Raw genomic sequence first — 21,695 nt, forward strand, 5'->3', positions numbered from 1 at the left:
TTAGCAAAGGATTGCACCCACCAGCAAATGGATGATTAACCCCTTAATACCCAAAAACGGATAACAATTTAATAATTAACGTTTTTATCACAGTCAAAACACACTGTCACAGGTCTGCTGTGACTGATTACCTCCCTCAAAACGAACTTTGAAGACCCCTGAGCTCTGTAGAGACGTCCTGGATCATGGAGGATGAAATAGGAAGACTGTGACTGAATTTTTACTGCGCAAAAAAGCGCTAAAACAGGCCCCTCCCACTCATATTACAACAGTGGGGAAGCTCAGTAAACTGTTTCTATGCAGAAAAAACGATAGCCATGTGGTAAAAATCATGCCCAATAAGTTTTATCACCAAGTACCTCACAAAAAACGATTAACATGCTAGTAAACGTTTTGATTATGTATTTTAAAGTTATGAAGTGTTATTAATAAGCCTGCTACCAGTCGCTTTTACTGCAGTGAAGGCTCATACATTACTTCAGTATTAACAGTATTTTCTGAGTAAAATTCCATTCCCTAGAAAAATACTTCAGTGTACACACACACACTCATCAGCCTGATACCAGTCGCTACCACTGCATTTAAGGCTGAACTTACGTTACATCGGTATTAGCAGTATTTTCTCAGTCAATTCCATTCCTTAGAAAAATAATTTACTGCACATACCTCCTTGCAGGGGGGCCCTGCATGCTATTCCCCTGTTCTGAAGTTACCTCACTCCTCAGAATGTATGAGAACAGCCAGTGGATCTTAGTTACGTCCGCTAAGATCATAGAAAACGCAGGCAGATTCTTCTTCTAATGCTGCCTGAGAACAAACAGCACACTCCGGTGCCGTTTAAAATAAACTTTTGATTGAAGAAATAAAACTAAGTTTAAAACACCACAGCCCTCTCACAACGACCTATCTTTAGTTAGGTTGCAAGAGAATGACTGGATATGACATGTGAGGGGAGGAGCTATATAGCAGCTCTGCTTGGGTGATCCTCTTGCAACTTCCTGTTAGGGAAGAGATATAATCCCATAAGTAATGGATGACCCGTAGACTGACTACACTTAACAAGAGAAAACTTCTTTTACAGCGCTCAAACACAGCAGGAACCTCTGGAGAAGCAGTTAGATGTCTCTGAGGAAAAGAAACTGCGCAACTGAGGTGCGAAAATAGGTCCCTCCCACCTCACTCGATGTTTTGAGGCCTATCAGAAAAACACCAGAGTGTCTTAATTAACCATGTGGGTTAAAAAAAAAACAAAACAAGCCACAATGACTCCTTTAGTCCCTTCAAAAAAGACGTTATAATTGCATCATTTACTGAATAAAGGAAAACTTTTTTTGTCACCAGTAACTAATGAGCCCTTCATCCAAGCTGAAATTCCTATTCAAGTGTCTGAATACAGCTTACCCTTCACTCATGGGGACATTGCCAGCCTTTTCTAGAAATAACAGAGTCTGTCTAGAAAAATATAGACATACCTCATATGCAGCTTAGCATGCAAACCGTTCCCCCAACTGAAGTTTTCCTGTACTCTTCAGCCCTTGTGAGAACAGCAGTGGATCTTAGTTACAAAGTGCTAAGATCATCATCCTACTTGCAGAAATTTTCATCCCTTTTCTGCCAGAGAGTAAATAGTACACATCGGTACCATTTAAAATAACAAACTTTTGCCTGAGAAATAAAAAACTAACATTTTTGTCACCACACTCGCTCTGCCCTTCCTAGTACTTAGAGTAGGCAAAGAGAATGACTGGGGGGTGGAGCTAAGGGAGGAGCTCTCTTTGCCACTTCCTGTAGGGAAGGAGAATATCCCACAAGTAAGGATGAATCTGTGGCCTCGATACATCTTACAAGAGAAAAAACTGCACCTTTATATCCCAATGGCTGGAGCACTCACCACCTCCCATGACCCAGACAGTACAGAGAGTTAGGACTCCTCTCTGATAGACACCCGGTCAGGAAAGAGGGAAAGAATCACATGGTGCACAATGCAGGACCATCCCTGCTATGAGAAAAAGCACGTCAAAGTGAAACCTGTATATTCCATAACAGCCTATGAGCCCATAACATCTCAAACATAAAAGCCGCATAAAATCAAACATATAAGATTATTCCCCACTGTTCAATAATCCCCCTCAGGAGATATTAACCCTCAATTCTAGACAGATAAAAGGAGTCACACGGTGACCTTGTCTTCTAGCGTTATCATACATGTATAAAAAATGAAACAATCTTACCAGAATCTATGCCGTGGAACAGGTGAACGGCCTTTCAAGTGTGACAGGTTAGTAGCATCGCTCCTGACATGGACTTGAGAGCAGAAAGCAGGCAGCAAAACTCCTCAACGCTGATTGCTTATGGAGCCGTCAATCTCAGTCGGGATAGTTTGGCAGAAAAACTCTCCCTGCATCTCCGGACTCTTCTAACTTTCACCTATGCTCTCACTGAGAGGCTGACAGGACAACTTAAAAGTCCCATTGCGAAGAGTACTACCCTCCATAAGAGACTACTCTGAATCTTCCGACACTTCTCTGCCAACCTCCTGTGACGAAAGGCAAAGAATGACTGGGGGATGAGGGGAGTGAGGGAGGTATTTAAGCCTTTGGCTGGGGTGTCTTTGCCTCCTCCTGGTGGCCAGGTTCTGTATTCCCACAAGTAATGAATGAATTTCCATTAAGAAGGAAATATATGTGTTGGGTACCCTTAAGCTGCCATGCTCTATGGGTTATACTTGATACCACTAAGTATGGTGATTGCAATGGAAATGGATGAAAGAGAGGGAGCGCTCTTGGGACCAAACTAATAAATGAAATTCAATTGGAATTAAAAGCCGCTGAATATAATATGGTAAAAAAATATGGAAGAATACACAATTAAATTTGCTATCTATTGAGACCCCAAAAAAAGAGGATGCTGAAACAGTGACTACAGCAAGTGTATAGTGAGTCCTACACTTGTCATCTATCAAACAGATTGTTAAAAACAGCACTGTGTTTTGAGTTCCAATGATTAAAAGTAGGGTTGCACCGATAACAATACTAGAATCGGTATCAGTGCCGATAACAAGTATTTGCATGAGTTCTTGAACTCACGCAAATGCACCAATCCTTCTTGGAGAAAGGACAATATCCTGGGAATCCTAATCTTACTCCATGAGTAACCCTTGGATTCGCAGCAACAAAGATATTTTCGCCAAATCTTATGGTGGATTTTCCTGGTGACAGGCTTTCTAGCCTGAATCAGGGTATCGATAACCGACTCAGAGAAACCACGCTTAGATAGAATTAGGCGTTCAATCTCCAAGCAGTCAGACGCAGAGAAATTAGATTTGGATGTTTGAAAGGACCTTGAAGTAGAAGGTCCTGCCTCATTGGCAGAGTCCATGGTGGAACGGATGACATGTCCACTAGGTCTGCATACCAAGTCCTGCGTGGCCACGCAGGCGCTATTAGAATCACCAACGCCCTCTCCTGCTTGATTCTGGCAACCAGACGAGGAAGGAGAGGAAACGGTGGAAACAAATAGGCCAGACTGAAGGACCAAGGTGCTGCTAGAGCATCTATCAACACCGCCTGGGGATCCCGGGACCTGGACCCGTAAAGAGAAGGTTTGGCATTCTGACGGGACGCCATCAGATCCAATTCTGGAGTGCCCCATAGCTGAGTCAGCTGGGCAAATACCTCCGGGTGGAGTTCCCACTCCCCCGGGTGAAAAGCCTGACGACTTAAAAAATCCGCTACCCAGTTGTCTACTCCTGGGATGTGAATTACTGAGAGGTGGCAACAGTGATCCTCCACCCACCTGATTATTTTGGTTACTTCCATCATTGCTAGGGAACTCATTGTTCCCCCTTGATGGTTGATGTAAGCTACAGTTGTGATGTTGTCCGACTGAAATCTGATGAATTTGGCTGCAGCTAGCGGAGGCCATGCCTGAAGAGCGTTGAATATCGCCCTCAGTTCCAAAATGTTTATCGGGAGAAGAGCTTCTTCCCGAGACCATAAGCCCTGAGCTTTCAGGGAGTCCAAGACAGCACCCCAGCCCAACAGACTGGCATCGGTCGTTACGATGATCCACTCTGGTCTGTGGAAACACATTCAATGAGCCAGGTGATCCTGAGACAAGCACCAGAGAAGAGAATCTCTGGTCCAACTGTATTTGAGGAGACAAATCTGCATAATCCCCATTCCACTGTTTGAGCATGCATAGTTGCAGTGGTCTGAGGTGTATCCGTGCAAAAGGGACTATGTCCATTGCCGCTACCATTAATCCGATTGTCTCCATGCACTAAGCTACAGATGGCCGAGGAATGGAATGAAGAGCTCGGCAAGTAGTTAAGAGTTTTAACTTTCTGAGCTCCGTCAGAAATATTTTCATTTCTACTGAGTCGATTAGTGTTCCTAGGAAGGTAACTCTTGTGAGGGGGGGAGAGAGAACTATTTTTGATGTTCACCTTCCACCCGTGAGACCTCAGAAAGGACACTACAATTTCTGTGTGAGACTTGGCTCTTTGGAAAGTTGACGCCTGAATTAAGATGTCGTCTAGATAAGGCGCCACTGCTATGCCCCGCGGCCTTAGCACCGCCAGGAGGGACCCTAGCACCTTTGTGAAAATTCTGGGAGCAGTGGCCAACCCGAAAGGGAGAGCCACAAACTGATAATGCTTGTCCAGAAAAGCAAACCTGAGAAACTGGTGATGATCTTTGTGGATAGGAATGTGTAACTACGCATCCTTTAGATCCACGGTAGTCATATATTGACCCTCCTGGATCATTGGTAAGATTGTCCGAATGGTCTCCATCTTGAATGATGGGACTCTGAGGAATTTGTTTAGAATTTTGAGATCCAGGATTAGTCTGAAAGTTCCTTCTTTTTTTGGAAACCACAAACAGGTTTGAGTAAAACCCCAGCCCTTGTTCCGCAATTGGAACTGGGTGGATCACTCCCATTGTATGTAGGTCTTCTACACAGCGTACGAACACCTCTTTCTTTGTCATGTCTGTAGACAGACGAGAAATATGGAACCTTCCACTTGGAGGGGAGTCCTTGAATTCTAGAAGATATCCCTGGGATACAATCTCTAAGGCCCAGGGATCGTGTACATCTCTTGCCCAGGCCTGAGCGAAGAGAGAGAGTCTGCCCCCTACTAGATCCGGTCCCGGATCGGGGGCTACCCCTTCATGCTGTCTTGGGGGCAGCTGCAGGCTTCTTGGCCTGTTTACCCTTGTTCCAGCCCTGGTAAGGTTTCCAGGCTGCCCTGGGTTGTGAAGTGTTACCCTCTTGCTTCGCAGCAGGGGAGGATGAAGCGAGACCGCTCCTGAAATTTCTTAAGGAACGAAAAATATTTTGTTTGTTCTTTGTCTTGAAGGATTTGTCCTGAGGGAGAGCATGACCTTTTCCCCCAGTGATTTCTGAGATAATCTCTTTCAATTCAGGCCCGAAAAGGGCCTTTCCTTTGAAAGGGATGTTCAGCAGTTTGCATTTTGACGCCACATCGGCCGACCAAGACTTGAGCCATAGCGCCCTGCGCGCCAGAATGGCAAAACCTGAATTCTTTGCCGCTAACTTAGCTAGTTGGAAAGCGGCATCTGTGATAAAAGAATTAGCCAGCTTAAGAGCCTTAATTCTGTCCATAATATCCTCATATGAGGTCTCCGTCTGGAGCGCATCTTCCAGCGCCTCGAACCAGATACAGGAACAATGCACGCTATAGGTTGGAGAAGAAAACCTTGACGAACAAAAATTTTCTTAAGTAGACCCTCTAATTTTTTATCCATAGGGTCTTTAAAAGCACAACTGTCCTCAATTGGTATGGTTGTGCGTTTAGCAAGTGAAGAAACAGCCCCCTCTACCTTAGGGACCGTCTGCCACGAGTCCCACGTGGTGTCAGATATGGGGAACATTTTCTTAAAAACAGGAGGAGGAACAAACGGAATACCTGGTTTATCCCACTCCCTAGTTACTATATCCGCAATCCTCTTAGGGACCGGGAACACATCAGTGTAAACAGGAACTTCTAGGTACATGTCCATTTTACACAATTTCTCTGGGACCACCAAAGGGTCACAGTCATCCAGAGTAACTAATACCTCCCCGAGTAATAAGCGGAGGTGTTCTAGTTTAAATTTAAATGCCAACCTATCTGAGTCTGTCTGAGGAGCAACCTTTCCCAAATCGGAAACTTCTCCCTCAGACAGCACATCCCTTGCCCCCATTTCAGAGCGTTGTGAGTGTATATCGGATACGGCTACTAAAGCGTCAGAATGCTCATAATCTGTTCTTAAAACAGAGCTATCACGCTTTGCAGGTAACACGGGCAGCTTAGATAAAAATACTGAGAGGGTATTATCCATAACTGCCGCCAAATCTTGTAAGGTAAAAAAGTTAGACGCGCTAGAGGTGCTAGGCGTCGCTTGAGCGGGCGTAACTGGTTGTGACACTTGGGGAGAGGTCAACTGGCTAACCTCATTACCTTCTGTCTGAGAATCATCTTGGGCCACATTTTTAAGTGCAACAATATGGTCTTTAAAATGTATAGACATATCAGTACACGTGGGACACATTTTGAGAGGGGGTTCCACCATGGCTTCTAAACACATTGAACAAGGATTTTCCTTGGTGACAGACATGTTTAACAGACTAATAGTAAGACAAACAGGCTTAGAAATCACATTAATCAAGCAAAAACACACTTTGCAAAAAAAAAAAAAAAAAAACGTTACTGTGCCTTTAAGAAATAAAAAAAGGCACACAATTTTCCAAAACAGTGAAAAATGCACCAAACTTTCTGAAATTTTCACAGTATGTACCTAAAGCATTGGTAAGATTGCACAGGTAGCAAAAAAATCGATTAACCCCATAATGCCCAAATCGGATCAATAGTAAGCTAACAGACCGGTTAAAACAAATTTAGCACCTTGCCACAGCTCTGCTGTGGCCCTACCTTCCCTTAGGAGTCGGATTTATGGGGAAAAATCTTATGGGTCCTTAAATTGTAGCAGGAGCCACCATGTGAACACAGCCTGAAGATCTAGTCCATCTAACTGCGCATCTGAGGTGCGAAATTAGGCCCCTCCCACCTTACTCCGGTGCTGTGAGGCCTAAAGAAACACTCCTAGGAGTTATAATACTAGCCATGTGGGTAACAACCCCTGAAAGAAACCCCAAAAGGACCTTCTAAGTGTCTCAAAAACTATGTTTATAAGTAAAAACCGTTTGCCATAAAAAAGTGTCAACCAGCATAAATTAGACCTGTAATGTAAGCTTGTAATTCCATACTTAGTCTCTGAATAAAGCTTACCCTTCCCTCATGGGGATCTTATCAGTCCTTTTCTAGCATTATCACAGTCTTGTCTAGAAATAAATGACTGAACATACCTTATTGCAGCTTAATCTGCAAACCGTTCCCCCAACTGAAGATTTCTTGTACTCCTCAGTCCTGTGTGGGAACAGCAGTGGATTTTAGCTACAACATGCTAAAATCATTTTCCTCTCTGCAGAAATCTTCATCCCTTTTCTGCTGGAGAGTAAATAGTACAAACCGGTACCATTTAAAAATAAACTTTTGCTTGTAGAACAAAATCTACAAATCTAACACCACATTCACTTTACCCTTTCCGAGAGAGACCCTATTGCTTAGAGCCGGCAAAGAGAATGACTGAGGGGTGGAGCTAGAGTGGGAGCTATATGGACAGCTCTGCTGTGTGCTCTCTTTGCCACTTCCTGTTAGGAAGGAGAATATCCCACAAGTAAAGAATGAATCCGTGGACTGGATACACCTTACAAGAGAAACAAGCACAAACTTACTTCACCACCTCCATAGGAGGCAAAGTTTGTAAAACTGAATTGTGAGTGTGGTGAGGGGTGTATTTATAGGCATTATGAGGTTTGGGAAACTTTGCCCCCTCCTGGTAGGAATGTACATCCCATACGTCACTAGCTCATGTACTCTTGCCAATTACATGAAAGAAACATTTACAATATAAATGCATTGGCAAAAATGCGTCTAGTAAAAGTTATCCCTGTTTTAGTGTTACCATTTTTCTCTCCAAGTGCATGTGAAGCATAGTTAGATATTGTCACTGCACCCACATTTTAAATACTGCAGCTGCTCAGAGCATCAGTGGGGCTTGTATCATGCCAGCAATTAAATTGATATATGAAATTGAAATATGAAAATAAACGTACTGAAAACAAAGTTTGCATTCAAAAAATTATTATTTTTTTTGGGGGGGTGGGAACAAAGAAAAAAATACCTACAATTCTGTCTGGTAAGCAGAAAAGGAATTCTCGATCAAACCTTCCAGGTCTTCTTAAAGCAGGATCAATTGAATCAAGTCGGTTTGTGGCTCCAATCACTACAATCTCCCCTCTACTGTCCAAACCATCCATGAGCGCAAGCAATGTGGAAACTATAGAGCTAATACAAAAAAATTAAAAAAAAGGTTCCATAAATGTAACCATTTAACTGCCTGCTGGGCCATTTCCAACCCTCTGCTGAGCTGTTTTGTAGTTAGATGCTGCTCATATTTAGGCCCCACTGTAGGTAATTTTTCGTTCAGAAAGCCAAACCTTTTTCTTTTGTAAAATGATGATGGTCCACAGTCCTTCATAACATATGGGAAATATTTCCTGCCACTAGGAGGTCAAGAATCCATACAAGAGCTTGAAAACCCTCCCACTTCTCTACGTTTTGTTCTTAGCATCTTAGGAGATGGTTGAGAATAAAGGTTGTTCCAGATGCTTATTTATGGATTACAAATTGGGAGTTCAGACCTATGTGAGACACAGAGTCTAGTCTATGAGGAGTACACATTTACAAAGAAGAAATGAAAGAATTTCATCTAGCATACCGGTTTCCTTTGTTTTCATTCAAAGAGTAATTCCTTGGATTAAACGGGAGTCAACACCAGTAATATAGTTGCTCTAGCCTGGCGCCGCAGGACTTGATACGTGGACATAGTGCAGAAGTAATTTTGCTTTCCATGGCTTTTCTCCTCTGAGACAGAATCTGTTGTCTCTATGTCCCATTTTCTATCAAGATCTAAAATCTCTATTTTAAGGGCGTAAAGTTAGACCGCCTAGTTTGGGAACAGAGATTTATTTGATTCGGTCATTGAATCTTTGATGCAGGCCAGAAAGCCTGTAACACAAGAGATTTAACACTAGGTTGGAAGACACATTTTAATTGGTTTTCTTATAGAGGGTTTTCATGGTATCCGTTTTAATTCCTAGAATCCATCAGTTTTTTTCAAGGATAACATTGACAAGAGTTTGTCCACTATTTTCTGCCTTATCTCTTTAAATTGGAAAATGGCTAAACTTCCTGAGGTTTAGACTTTTGTTCAGGAGTTAGATTTACATACTATTCACAAGGTGAAGGCTAGATTTTGTACTAAATATGATTTTCTTCCTAATGAAATCCAAATCAAGAGATGGTTGTTCCTTCATGTGTTCAGATCCTGCTAACTAAGTAGCGGATACTACATAATCTGATTGTAGTAAATGCTTTAAAGTTCTATCTCCAAGCAACTAAAAGATTTCCGACAAACTTGTTTTTTCACTACTAAATCTGATAAGAAGCAGAAAAATACTAAGGTAACCAGAAAAAAAATAATTCAAGATTGACGGTGGGAAGGTCACCTTACTAAAAGTATTCATCAAGAGCAGATTATGCTTCTTTGGAAAAGATTTGCAAAGCTGCAAGATGTCTGCGTACTTTTTTTTCAGAGTTTATCGCAAGCAACTTTTGGCAGGAAAGTCCTGTAGGCCACAGTGTCGGCTAAATAAGAACTGTCAGAAAAGTTGTCCCACCCTATCTGTAAAGTAGACCATTGGCTTGGGTATTAATCCCATGTTATGGAGGACTGTGGACCATCATTTTACGAAAGAAAACAAAGAATGTATGCTTACCTGATAAATTCTTTACTTTCAGAATAATGGTCCACAGACCCCACCCACTTCATGGGCAACAGTTCTAATGACACTTTGGCAAACAATTGGGATTGAGAATCCCTGAAAGAAAAATGCTCTAATAGCACTCTATGCCCAGACTGAAGTAGAGGCAAAAGGAATTAAAATTTAACTTTTATTGTTTTGGTTAAAACATGGGTAAACACGAACATTTAAAATTTGTTCCTCTAACGTTTGAAGCTATATTATATGTGAGATCTGTTGTTTGTCAATTAGGCCTTTTTACCATTAATTCCTTATCAGGTCTCACTATATAAATGGTACCATTAATCTAGGTTGTTCTGTACCGTGGTAAGTGTTATTGTATTGTAATAATAATTTATTGTCACATTAATCGCACTTTACCTTGGAGAGTCAAATGGAATTATCTAAATATCATTACCTCAGAGGCACTAATACTACTGGGTGGATATATGTTCTCTTGTCATAATAATTATGACCAACGCCTCTTAGTACCAAACACTGTGTGGCATACTCGCACTCATTAGCATCAACTTGCTGAAAAGATATGGTTGAACAATTTGGGTTGCGTTAAGGTTCAAATAATTGTCCAAATAAGGCTTGGACTGCTGAATATGCTTCCTACTGTGAATGTATCCGTCATGTATAAAACAGAATTTATGCTTACCTGATAAATTACTTTCTCCAACGGTGTGTCCGGTCCACGGCGTCATCCTTACTTGTGGGATATTCTCTTCCCCAACAGGAAATGGCAAAGAGTCCCAGCAAAGCTGGACACATGATCCCTCCTAGGCTCCGCCCACCCCAGTCATTCGACCGACGGACAGGAGGAAATATATATAGGAGAAACCATATGGTACCGTGGTGACTGTAGTTAGAGAAAATAATTCAACAGACCTGATTAAAAAACCAGGGCGGGCCGTGGACCGGACACACCGTTGGAGAAAGTAATTTATCAGGTAAGCATAAATTCTGTTTTCTCCAACATTGGTGTGTCCGGTCCACGGCGTCATCCTTACTTGTGGGAACCAATACCAAAGCTTTAGGACACGGATGAAGGGAGGGAGCAAATCAGGTCACCTAAACGGAAGGCACCACAGCTTGCAAAACCTCTCTCCCAAAAATAGCCTCCGAAGAAGCAAAAGTATCAAATTTGTAAAATTTGGCAAAAGCGTGCAGTGAAGACCAAGTCGCTGCCTTACATATCTGGTCAACAGAAGCCTCGTTCTTGAAGGCCCATGTGGAAGCCACAGCCCTAGTGGAGTGAGCTGTGATTCTTTCAGGAGGCTGCCGTCCGGCAGTCTCATAAGCCAATCGGATAATGCTTTTAAGCCAAAAGGAAAGAGGTAGAAGTCGCTTTTAGACCTCTCCTTTTACCAGAATAAACAACAAACAAGGAAGATGTTTGTCTGAAATTTTTAGTAGCCTCTAAATAGAACTTTAGAGCACGGACAACGTCCAAATTGTGTAACAAACGTTGCTTCTTTGAAACTGGATTCGGACACAAAGAAGGTACAACTATCTCCTGGTTAATATTTTTGTTAGAAACAACAACTTTAGGAAGAAAACCAGGCTTAGTACGCAAAACCACCTTATCTGCATGGAACAGCAGATAAGTAGGAGAACACTGCAGAGCAGATAACTCTGAAACTCTTCTAGCAGAAGAAATTGCAACCAAAAACAAAACTTTCCAAGATAGTAACTTAATATCTATGGAATGTAAGGGTTCAAACGGAACCCCTTGAAGAACTGAAAGAACTAGATTTAGACTCCAGGGAGGAGTCAAAGGTCTGTAAACAGGCTTGATCCTAACCAGAGCCTGAACAAATGCTTGAACATCTGGCACAGCTGCCAGTCTTTTGTGTAGTAAGACAGATAAAGTAGAGATCTGTCCCTTTAGAGAACTTGCAGATAATCCTTTCTCCAAACCTTCTTGAAGAAAGGAGAGAATCTTAGGAATTTTTATCTTATTCCATGGGAATACTTTGGATTCACACCAACAGATATATTTTTTCCATATTTTATGGTAAATTTTTCTAGTTACAGGTTTTCTGGCCTGAACCAGAGTATCTATCACCGAATCTGAAAACCCACGCTTTGATAGAATCAAGCGTTCAATCTCCAAGCCGTCAGTTGGAGGGAGACCAGATTTGGGTGTTCGAATGGACCTTGAACAAGAAGGTCCTGTCTCAAAGGTAGCTTCCATGGTGGAGCCGATGACATATTCACCAGGTCTGCATACCAAGTCCTGCGTGGCCACGCAGGAGCTATCAAGATCACCGAGGCCCTCTCCTGATTGATCCTGGCTACCAGCCTGGGAATGAGAGGAAACGCTGGGAATACGTAAGCTAGGTTGAAAGTCCAAGGTGCTACTAGTTCTGAATAATATGCACAAATAAAGCAATCGATTTAGCCCATAAAAATGTCTACCAGTTGTTTAGCCCATAATAAGCCCTTTATTCTGTTTGTTTTTGACTAAGAAAATGGCTTACCGGTCCCCATGAGGGGAAATGACAGCCTTCCAGCATTACACAGTCTTGTTAGAAATATGGCTAGTCATACCTTAAGCAGAAAAGTCTGCTAACAGTTTCCCCCAACTGAAGTTACTTCATCTCAACAGTCTTGTGTGGAAACAGCAATCGATTTTAGTTACTGTCTGCTAAAATCATCTTCCTCTTACAAACAGAAATCTTCATCCTTTTCTGTTTCAGAGTAAATAGTACATACCAGCACTATTTTAAAATAACAAACACTTGATAGAAGAATAAAAACTACATTTAAACACCAAAAAAACAAAATTTATGCTTACCTGATAAATTCCTTTCTCCTGTAGTGTGGTCAGTCCACGGGTCATCATTACTTCTGGGATATTAACTCCTCCCCAACAGGAAGTGCAAGAGGATTCACCCAGCAGAGCTGCTATATAGCTCCTCCCCTCTACGTCACCTCCAGTCATTCGACCAAGGACCAACGAGAAAGGAGAAGCCAAAGGGTGTAGTGGTGACTGGAGTATAATTCAAAAAATTTTTACCTGCCATAAAAAAACAGGGCGGGCCGTGGACTGACCACACTACAGGAGAAAGGAATTTATCAGGTAAGCATAAATTTTGTTTTCTCCTGTTAAGTGTGGTCAGTCCACGGGTCATCATTACTTCTGGGATACCAATACCAAAGCTAAAGTACACGGATGACGGGAGGGACAGGCAGGCTCTTTATACGGAAGGAACCACTGCCTGAAGAACCTTTCTCCCAAAAACAGCCTCCGAAGAAGCAAAAGTGTCAAATTTGTAAAATTTGGAAAAAGTATGAAGAGAAGACCAAGTTGCAGCCTTGCAAATCTGTTCAACAGAAGCCTCATTCTTAAAGGCCCAAGTGGAAGCCACAGCTCTAGTAGAATGTGCTGTAATTCTTTCAGGAGGCTGCTGTCCAGCAGTCTCATAGGCTAACCGTATTATGCTACGAAGCCAAAAGGAAAGAGGTAGCCGAAGCTTTTTGACCTCTCCTCTGACCAGAATAAACGACAAACAGGGAAGAAGTTTGGCGAAAATCTTTAGTTGCCTGCAAGTAGAACTTGAGGGCACGAACTACATCCAGATTGTGTAGAAGACGTTCCTTCTTTGAAGAAGGATTTGGACACAAGGATGGAACAACAATCTCTTGATTGATATTCCTGTTAGAAACAACCTTAGGTAAGAACCCAGGTTTAGTACGCAGAACTACCTTGTCTGAGTGAAAGATCAGATAAGGAGAATCACAATGTAGGGCTGATAACTCAGAGACTCTTCGAGCCGAGGAAATAGCCATTAAAAATAGAACTTTCCAAGATAACAATTTTATATCAATGGAATGAAGGGGTTCAAACGGAACACCCTGTAAAACGTTAAGAACTAAGTTTAAACTCCATGGCGGAGCAACAGTTTTAAACACAGGCTTGATCCTAGCTAAAGCCTGACAAAAGGCCTGGATGTCTGAATTTTCTGACAGACGCCTGTGTAACAAGATGGACAGAGCTGAGATCTGTCCCTTTAATGAGCTAGCCGATAAACCCTTTTCTAAACCTTCTTGTAGAAAAGACAATATCCTAGGAATCCTAACCTTACTCCAGGAGTAATCTTTGGATTCACACCAGTATAGGTATTTACGCCATATTTTATGGTAAATCTTTCTGGTAACAGGCTTCCTAGCCTGTATCAGGGTATCAATAACCGACTCAGAAAAACCACGTTTTGATAAAATCAAGCGTTCAATTTCCAAGCAGTCAGCTTCAGAGAATTTAGACTTTGATGTTTGAATGGACCCTGAATCAGAAGGTCCTGTCTTAGAGGTAGAGACCAAGGCGGACAGGATGACATGTCCACTAGATCTGCATACCAGGTCCTGCGCGGCCATGCAGGCGCTATTAGAATCACTGATGCTCTCTCCTGTTTGATTTTGGCAATCAATCGAGGAAGCAGCGGGAAGGGTGGAAACACATAAGCCATCCTGAAGTTCCAAGGTGCTGTCAAAGCATCTATCAGAACCGCTCCCGGATCCCTGGATCTGGATCCGTAGCGAGGAAGTTTGGCGTTCTGACGAGACGCCATGAGATCTATCTCTGGTTTGCCCCAACGTCGAAGTATTTGGGCAAAGACCTCCGGATGAAGTTCCCACTCCCCCGGATGAAGAGTCTGGCGACTCAAGAAATCCGCCTCCCAGTTCTCCACTCCCGGGATGTGGATTGCTGACAGGTGGCAAGAGTGAGACTCTGCCCAGCGAATTATCTTTGATACTTCTATCATTGCTAGGGAGCTTCTTGTCCCTCCCTGATGGTTGATGTAAGCTACAGTCGTGATGTTGTCCGACTGAAACCTGATGAACCCCCGAGTCTTTAACTGGGGCCAAGCTAGAAGGGCATTGAGAACTGCTCTCAATTCCAGAATGTTTATTGGCAGGAGACTTTCCTCCTGACTCCATTGTCCCTGAGCCTTCAGAGAATTCCAGACAGCGCCCCAACCTAGAAGGCTGGCGTCTGTTGTTACGATTGTCCAGTCCGGCCTGCTGAACGGCATCCCCCTGGACAGATGTGGCCGAGAAAGCCACCATAGAAGAGAGTTTCTGGTCTCTTGATCCAGATTCAGAGTGGGGGACAAATCTGAGTAATCCCCATTCCACTGACTCAGCATGCACAATTGCAGCGGTCTGAGATGTAGGCGTGCAAAGGGTACTATGTCCATTGCTGCTACCATTAAGCCGATCACCTCCATGCATTGAGCTACTGACGGGAGTTGAATGGAATGAAGGACACGGCATACATTTAGAAGCTTTGTTAATCTGTCTTCTGTCAGATAAATCTTCATTTCTACAGAATCTATAAGAGTCCCCAAGAATGGAACTCTTGTGAGAGGCAAGAGAGAACTCTTCTTTTCGTTCACTTTCCATCCATGCGACCTTAGAAATGCCAGAACTAACTCTGTATGAGACTTGGCAGTTTGAAAGCTTGAAGCTTGTATCAGAATGTCGTCTAGGTACGGAGCTACCGAAATTCCTCGCGGTCTCAGAACCGCTAGAAGGGCACCCAGAACCTTTGTGAAGATTCTTGGAGCCGTAGCCAATCCGAATGGAAGGGCTACAAACTGGTAATGCCTGTCTAAAAAGGCAAACCTTAGATACCGGTAATGATCTTTGTGAATCGGTATGTGAAGGTAAGCATCCTTTAAATCCACTGTGGTCATGTATTGACCCTTTTGGATCATGGGTAAGATTGTCCGAATAGTTTCCATTTTGAACGATGGAACTCTTAGGAATTTGTTTAGGATCTTTAAATCCAAGATTGGCCTGAAAGTTCCCTCTTTTTTGGGAACCACAAACAGGTTTGAGTAAAACCCTTGTCCTTGTTCCGACCGCGGAACCGGAAGGATCACTCCCATTAATAATAGATCTTGTACACAGCGTAGAAACGCGTCTTTCTTTATTTGGTTTGTTGACAACCTTGACAGATGAAATCTCCCTCTTGGGGGAGATAATTTGAAGTCTAGAAGGTATCCCTGAGATATGATCTCTAGCGCCCAGGGATCCTGGACATCTCCTGCCCAAGCCTGGGCGAAGAGAGAGAGTCTGCCCCCCACTAGATCCGGTCCCGGATCGGGGGCCCTCGGTTCATGCTGTCTTAGGGGCAGCAGCAGGTTTTCTGGCCTGCTTGCCCTTATTCCAGGACTGGTTAGGTTTCCAGCCTTGTCTGTAACGAGCAACAGCTCCTTCCTGTTTTGGTGCAGTGGAAGTTGATGCTGCACCTGCTTTGAAATTCCGAAAGGGACGAAAATTAGACTGTCTAGCCTTAGCTTTGGCTTTGTCTTGAGGTAGAGCGTGGCCCTTACCTCCTGTAATGTCAGCGATAATTTCTTTCAAACCGGGCCCAAATAAAGTTTGCCCCTTGAAAGGTATATTAAGTAATTTGGACTTAGAAGTTACATCAGCCGACCAGGATTTTAGCCACAGCGCCCTACGTGCCTGAATGGCGAATCCTGAATTCTTAGCCGTAAGTTTGGTTAAATGTACTACGGCCTCCGAAATGAATGAATTAGCTAGTTTAAGGACTCTAAGCCTGTCCGTAATGTCGTCCAGCGTAGCGGAACTAAGGTTCTCTTCCAGAGACTCAATCCAAAATGCTGCCGCAGCCGTAATCGGCGCGATGCATGCAAGGGGTTGCAATATAAAACCTTGTTGAACAAACATTTTCTTAAGGTAACCCTCTAATTTTTTATCCATAGGATCTGAAAAAGCACAGCTATCCTCCACCGGGATAGTGGTGCGCTTAGCTAAAGTAGAAACTGCTCCCTCCACCTTAGGGACCGTTTGCCATAAGTCCCGTGTGGTGGCGTCTATTGGAAACATCTTTCTAAATATTGGAGGGGGTGAGAACGGCACACCGGGTCTATCCCACTCCTTAGTAACAATTTCAGTTAATCTCTTAGGTATAGGAAAAACGTCAGTACTCGCCGGGTACCGCAAAGTATTTATCCAACCTACACATTTTCTCTGGTATTGCAACAGTGTTACAATCGTTAAGAGCCGCTAAGACCTCCCCTAGTAATACACGGAGGTTTTCCAATTTAAATTTAAAATTTGAAATATCTGAATCCAATCTGCTTGGATCAGAACCGTCACCTACAGAATGAAGCTCTCCGTCCTCATGCTCTGCAAGCTGTGACGCAGTATCAGACATGGCCCTAGAATTATCAGCGCACTCTGTTCTCACCCCAGAGTGATCACGCTTGCCTCTTAGTTCTGGTAACTTAGCCAAAACTTCAGTCATAACAGTAGCCATATCTTGTAATGTTATTTGTAATGGCTGCCCAGATGTACCAGGCGCCATAATATCACGCACCTCCCGGGCGGGAGACGCAGGTACTGACACGTGAGGCGAGTTAGACGGCATAACTCTCCCCTCGCTGTTTGGTGAAATTTGTTCAATTTGTATAGATTGGCTTTTATTTAAAGTAGCATCAATACAGTTAGTACATAAATTTCTATTGGGCTCCACCTTGGCATTGGAACAAATGACACAGGTATCTTCCTCTGAATCAGACATGTTTAACACACTAGCAATAAACATGCAACTTGGTTACAATCTTATTTAACAAAAAACGTACTGTGCCTCAAAGAAGCACTAAACGATTAAATGACAGTTGAAATAATGAACTGAAAAAACAGTTATAGCATCACTCTTTAAAAACAACACAACTTGTTAGCAAAGGTTTGTTCCCATTAGTAAAGTAACACTAATTAAATTTTAAACATAAAATCACAGAGCACCGTTTTAAAACACAGTCACTACATAAGTCTCACAGCTCTGCTGAGAGAATCTACCTCCCTTCAAAGAAGTTTGAAGACCCCTGAGTTCTGTTAGAGATGAACCGGATCATGCAGAAAATACAAGAGTAACTGACTGGAAATTTTTGATGCGTAGCAAAGAGCGCCAAAAACGGCCCCTCCCCCCACACACAGCAGTGAGAGAGAAACGAAACTGTCATAATCAAAACAAGCAAACTGCCAAGTGGAAAAATAATGCCCAAATATTTATTCACTCAGTACCTCAGAAATGCAAACGATTCTACATTCCAGCAAAAACGTTTAACATGGATTAAATACCTATTAAAAGGTTTAATGTACTTTTACAGAGTAATTCCGGTGAAATACCATCCCCAGAATACTGAAGTGTAGAGTATACATACATGTCATTATAACGGTATGGCAGGATTTTCTCATCAATTCCATTCAGAAAATAAAAACTGCTACATACCTCAATGCAGATTCAACTGCCCGCTGTCCCCTGATCTGAAGCTTTTACCTCCCTCAGATGGCCGAGAAACAGCAATATGATCTTAACTACTCCGGTTAAAATCATAAGAAAAACTCTGGTAGATTCTTCTTCAAACTCTGCCAGAGAAGTAATAACACGCTCCGGTGCTATTGTAAAATAACAAACTTTTGATTGAAGTTATAAAAACTAAGTATAATCACCATAGTCCTCTCACACCTCCTATCTAGTCTTTGGGTGCAAGAGAATGACTGGGGGTGACGTAGAGGGGAGGAGCTATATAGCAACTCTGCTGGGTGAATCCTCTTGCACTTCCTGTAGGGGAGCAGATAATATCCCAGAAGTAATGATGACCCGTGGACTGATCACACATAACAGAAGAAACCTTAGTTGCCTGTAGATAAAATTTCAGGGCACGGACTACATCTAGATTGTGTAGCAGACGTTCCTTCTTCGAAGAAGGATTAGGACACAAAGATGGAACCACAATCTCTTGATTGATATTCCTGTTAGTGACCACCTTAGGTAGGAACCCAGGTTTAGTACGCAGAACTACCTTGTCTGAATGAAAAATTAGATAAGGAGAATCACAATGTAAGGCAGATAACTCAGAGACTCTTCGAGCCGAGGAAATCGCCATTAAAAACAGAACTTTCCAAGATAACAGCTTGATATCAATGGAATGAAGGGGTTCAAACGGAACACCCTGTAAAACATTAAGAACTAAGTTCAAACTCCATGGTGGAGCAACAGTTTTAAACACAGGCTTGATCCTAGCTAAAGCCTGACAAAAAGCTTGAACGTCCGGAACTTCTGACAGACGTTTGTGTAAAAGAATGGACAGAGCTGAAATCTGTCCCTTTAAGGAACTAGCGGATAAACCCTTTTCTAAACCTTCTTGTAGAAAGGACAATATCCTCGGAATCCTAACCTTACTCCATGAGTAACTCTTGGATTCGCACCAATATAAGTATTTGCGCCATATCTTATGGTAAATCTTTCTGGTAACAGGCTTCCTAGCCTGTATTAAGGTATCAATAACTGACTCAGAAAAACCACGTTTTGATAAAATCAAGCGTTCAATTTCCAAGCAGTCAGCTTCAGAGAAATTAGATTTTGATGTTTGAAGGGACCCTGGATCAGAAGGTCCTGTTTCAGAGGTAGAGACCAAGGTGGACAGGATGACATGTCCACTAGATCTGCATACCAAGTCCTGCGTGGCCATGCAGGCGCTATTAGAATCACTGATGCTCTCTCCTGTTTGATTCTGGCAATCAATCGAGGAAGCATCGGGAAGGGTGGAAACACATAAGCCATCCCGAAGGTCCAAGGTGCTGTCAAAGCATCTATCAGAACCGCTCCCGGATCCCTGGATCTGGACCCGTAACGAGGAAGCTTGGCGTTCTGTCGAGACGCCATGAGATCTATCTCTGGTTTGCCCCAACGTCGAAGTATTTGGGCAAAGACCTCCGGATGAAGTTCCCACTCCCCCGGATGAAAAGTCTGACGACTTAAGAAATCCGCCTCCCAGTTCTCCACTCCCGGGATGTGGATTGCTGACAGGTGGCAAGAGTGAGACTCTGCCCAGCGAATTATCTTTGATACTTCCATCATTGCTAGGGAGCTTCTTGTCCCTCCCTGATGGTTGATGTAAGCTACAGTCGTGATGTTGTCCGACTGAAACCTGATGAACCCCTGAGTTGTTAACTGGGGCCAAGCCAGAAGGGCATTGAGAACTGCTCTCAATTCCAGAATGTTTATTGGTAGGAGACTCTCCTCCTGATTCCATTGTCCCTGAGCCTTCAGAGAATTCCAGACAGCGCCCCAACCTAGTAGGCTGGCGTCTGTTGTTACAACTGTCCAGTCCGGCCTGCTGAATGGCATCCCCCTGGACAGATGTGGCCGAGAAAGCCACCATAGAAGAGAATTTCTGGTCTCTTGATCCAGATTCAGAGTAGGGGACAAGTCTGAGTAATCCCCATTCCACTGACTTAGCATGCACAATTGCAGCGGTCTGAGATGTAGGCGTGCAAAGGGTACTATGTCCATTGCCGCTACCATTAAGCCGATCACCTCCATGCATTGAGCTACTGACGGGTGTTGAATGGAATGAAGGACACGGCATGTATCTTGAAGCTTTGTTAACCTGTCTTCTGTCAGGTAAATCTTCATTTCTACAGAATCTATAAGAGTCCCCAAGAAGGGAACTCTTGTGAGTGGAAAGAGAGAACTCTTCTTTTCGTTCACCTTCCATCCATGCGACCTTAGAAATGCCAGTACTAACTCTGTATGAGACTTGGCAGTTTGAAAGCTTGAAGCTTGTATCAGAATGTCGTCTAGGTACGGAGCTACCGCAATTCCTTGCGGTCTTAGTACCGCCAGAAGAGCACCCAGAACCTTTGTGAAGATTCTCGGAGCCGTAGCCAATCCGAATGGAAGAGCTACAAACTGGTAATGCCTGTCTAGAAAGGCAAACCTTAGATACCGGTAATGATCTTTGTGAATCGGTATGTGAAGGTAAGCATCCTTTAAATCCACTGTGGTCATGTACTGACCCTTTTGGATCATGGGTAAAATTGTCCGAATAGTTTCCATTTTGAACGATGGAACTCTTAGGAATTTGTTTAGGATCTTTAAATCCAAGATTGGCCTGAAAGTTCCCTCTTTTTTGGGAACCACAAACAGATTTGAGTAAAACCCTTGTCCTTGTTCCGACCGCGGAACCGGATGGATCACTCCCATTAATAAAAGATCTTGTACGCAGCGTAGAAACGCCTCTTTCTTTATTTGGTTTGTTGACAACCTTGACAGATGAAATCTCCCTCTTGGGGGAGAGAATTTGAAGTCCAGAAGGTATCCCTGAGATATGATCTCTAACGCCCAGGGATCCTGGACATCTCTTGCCCAAGCCTGGGCGAAGAGAGAAAGTCTGCCCCCCACTAGATCCGTTCCCGGATCGGGGGCCCTCGATTCATGCTGTCTTAGGGGCAGCAGCAGGTTTCCTGGCCTGCTTGCCCTTGTTCCAGGACTGGTTAGGTCTCCAGCCTTGTCTGTAGCGAGCAACAGCTCCTTCCTGTTTTGGTGCAGAGGAAGTTGATGCTGCTCCTGCTTTGAAATTACAAAAGGAACGAAAATTAGACTGTCTAGCCTTAGGTTTAGCTCTGTCTTGAGGCAGGGCATGGCCTTTACCTCCTGTAATGTCAGCGATAATTTCTTTCAACCCGGTCCCGAATAAGGTCTGCCCTTTGAAAGGTATATTAAGCAATTTAGATTTAGAAGTAACGTCAGCTGACCAGGATTTTAGCCACAGTGCTCTGCGCGCCTGAATGGCGAATCCGGAATTCTTAGCCGTAAGTTTAGTTAAATGTACTACGGCATCTGAAATAAATGAGTTAGCTAACTTAAGGGCTTTAAGTTTGTGTGTAATCTCATCTAATGGAGCTGATTCAAGTGTCTCTTCCAGAGACTCAAA

At 43.2% G+C, this 21,695-nt stretch overlaps 1 protein-coding gene across 1 annotated transcript in view; it reads right to left on the reverse strand.

Moving 5' to 3' along the window:
* Positions 1–21,695, reverse strand: part of LOC128661715 (ATPase family AAA domain-containing protein 2) — a gene marked incomplete at its 5' end in the record, with an annotated part of 87,207 nt that overhangs the window by 28,604 nt on the left and 36,908 nt on the right. The window contains 1 exon segment of the mRNA XM_053715938.1: positions 8,254–8,413. Within this exon segment, the coding sequence (XP_053571913.1) occupies positions 8,254–8,413 (160 nt within the window).

This window comes from Bombina bombina, chromosome 5, assembly GCF_027579735.1.
Source record: "Bombina bombina isolate aBomBom1 chromosome 5, aBomBom1.pri, whole genome shotgun sequence".
NCBI classification, from domain to species: Eukaryota; Metazoa; Chordata; class Amphibia; order Anura; family Bombinatoridae; genus Bombina; species Bombina bombina.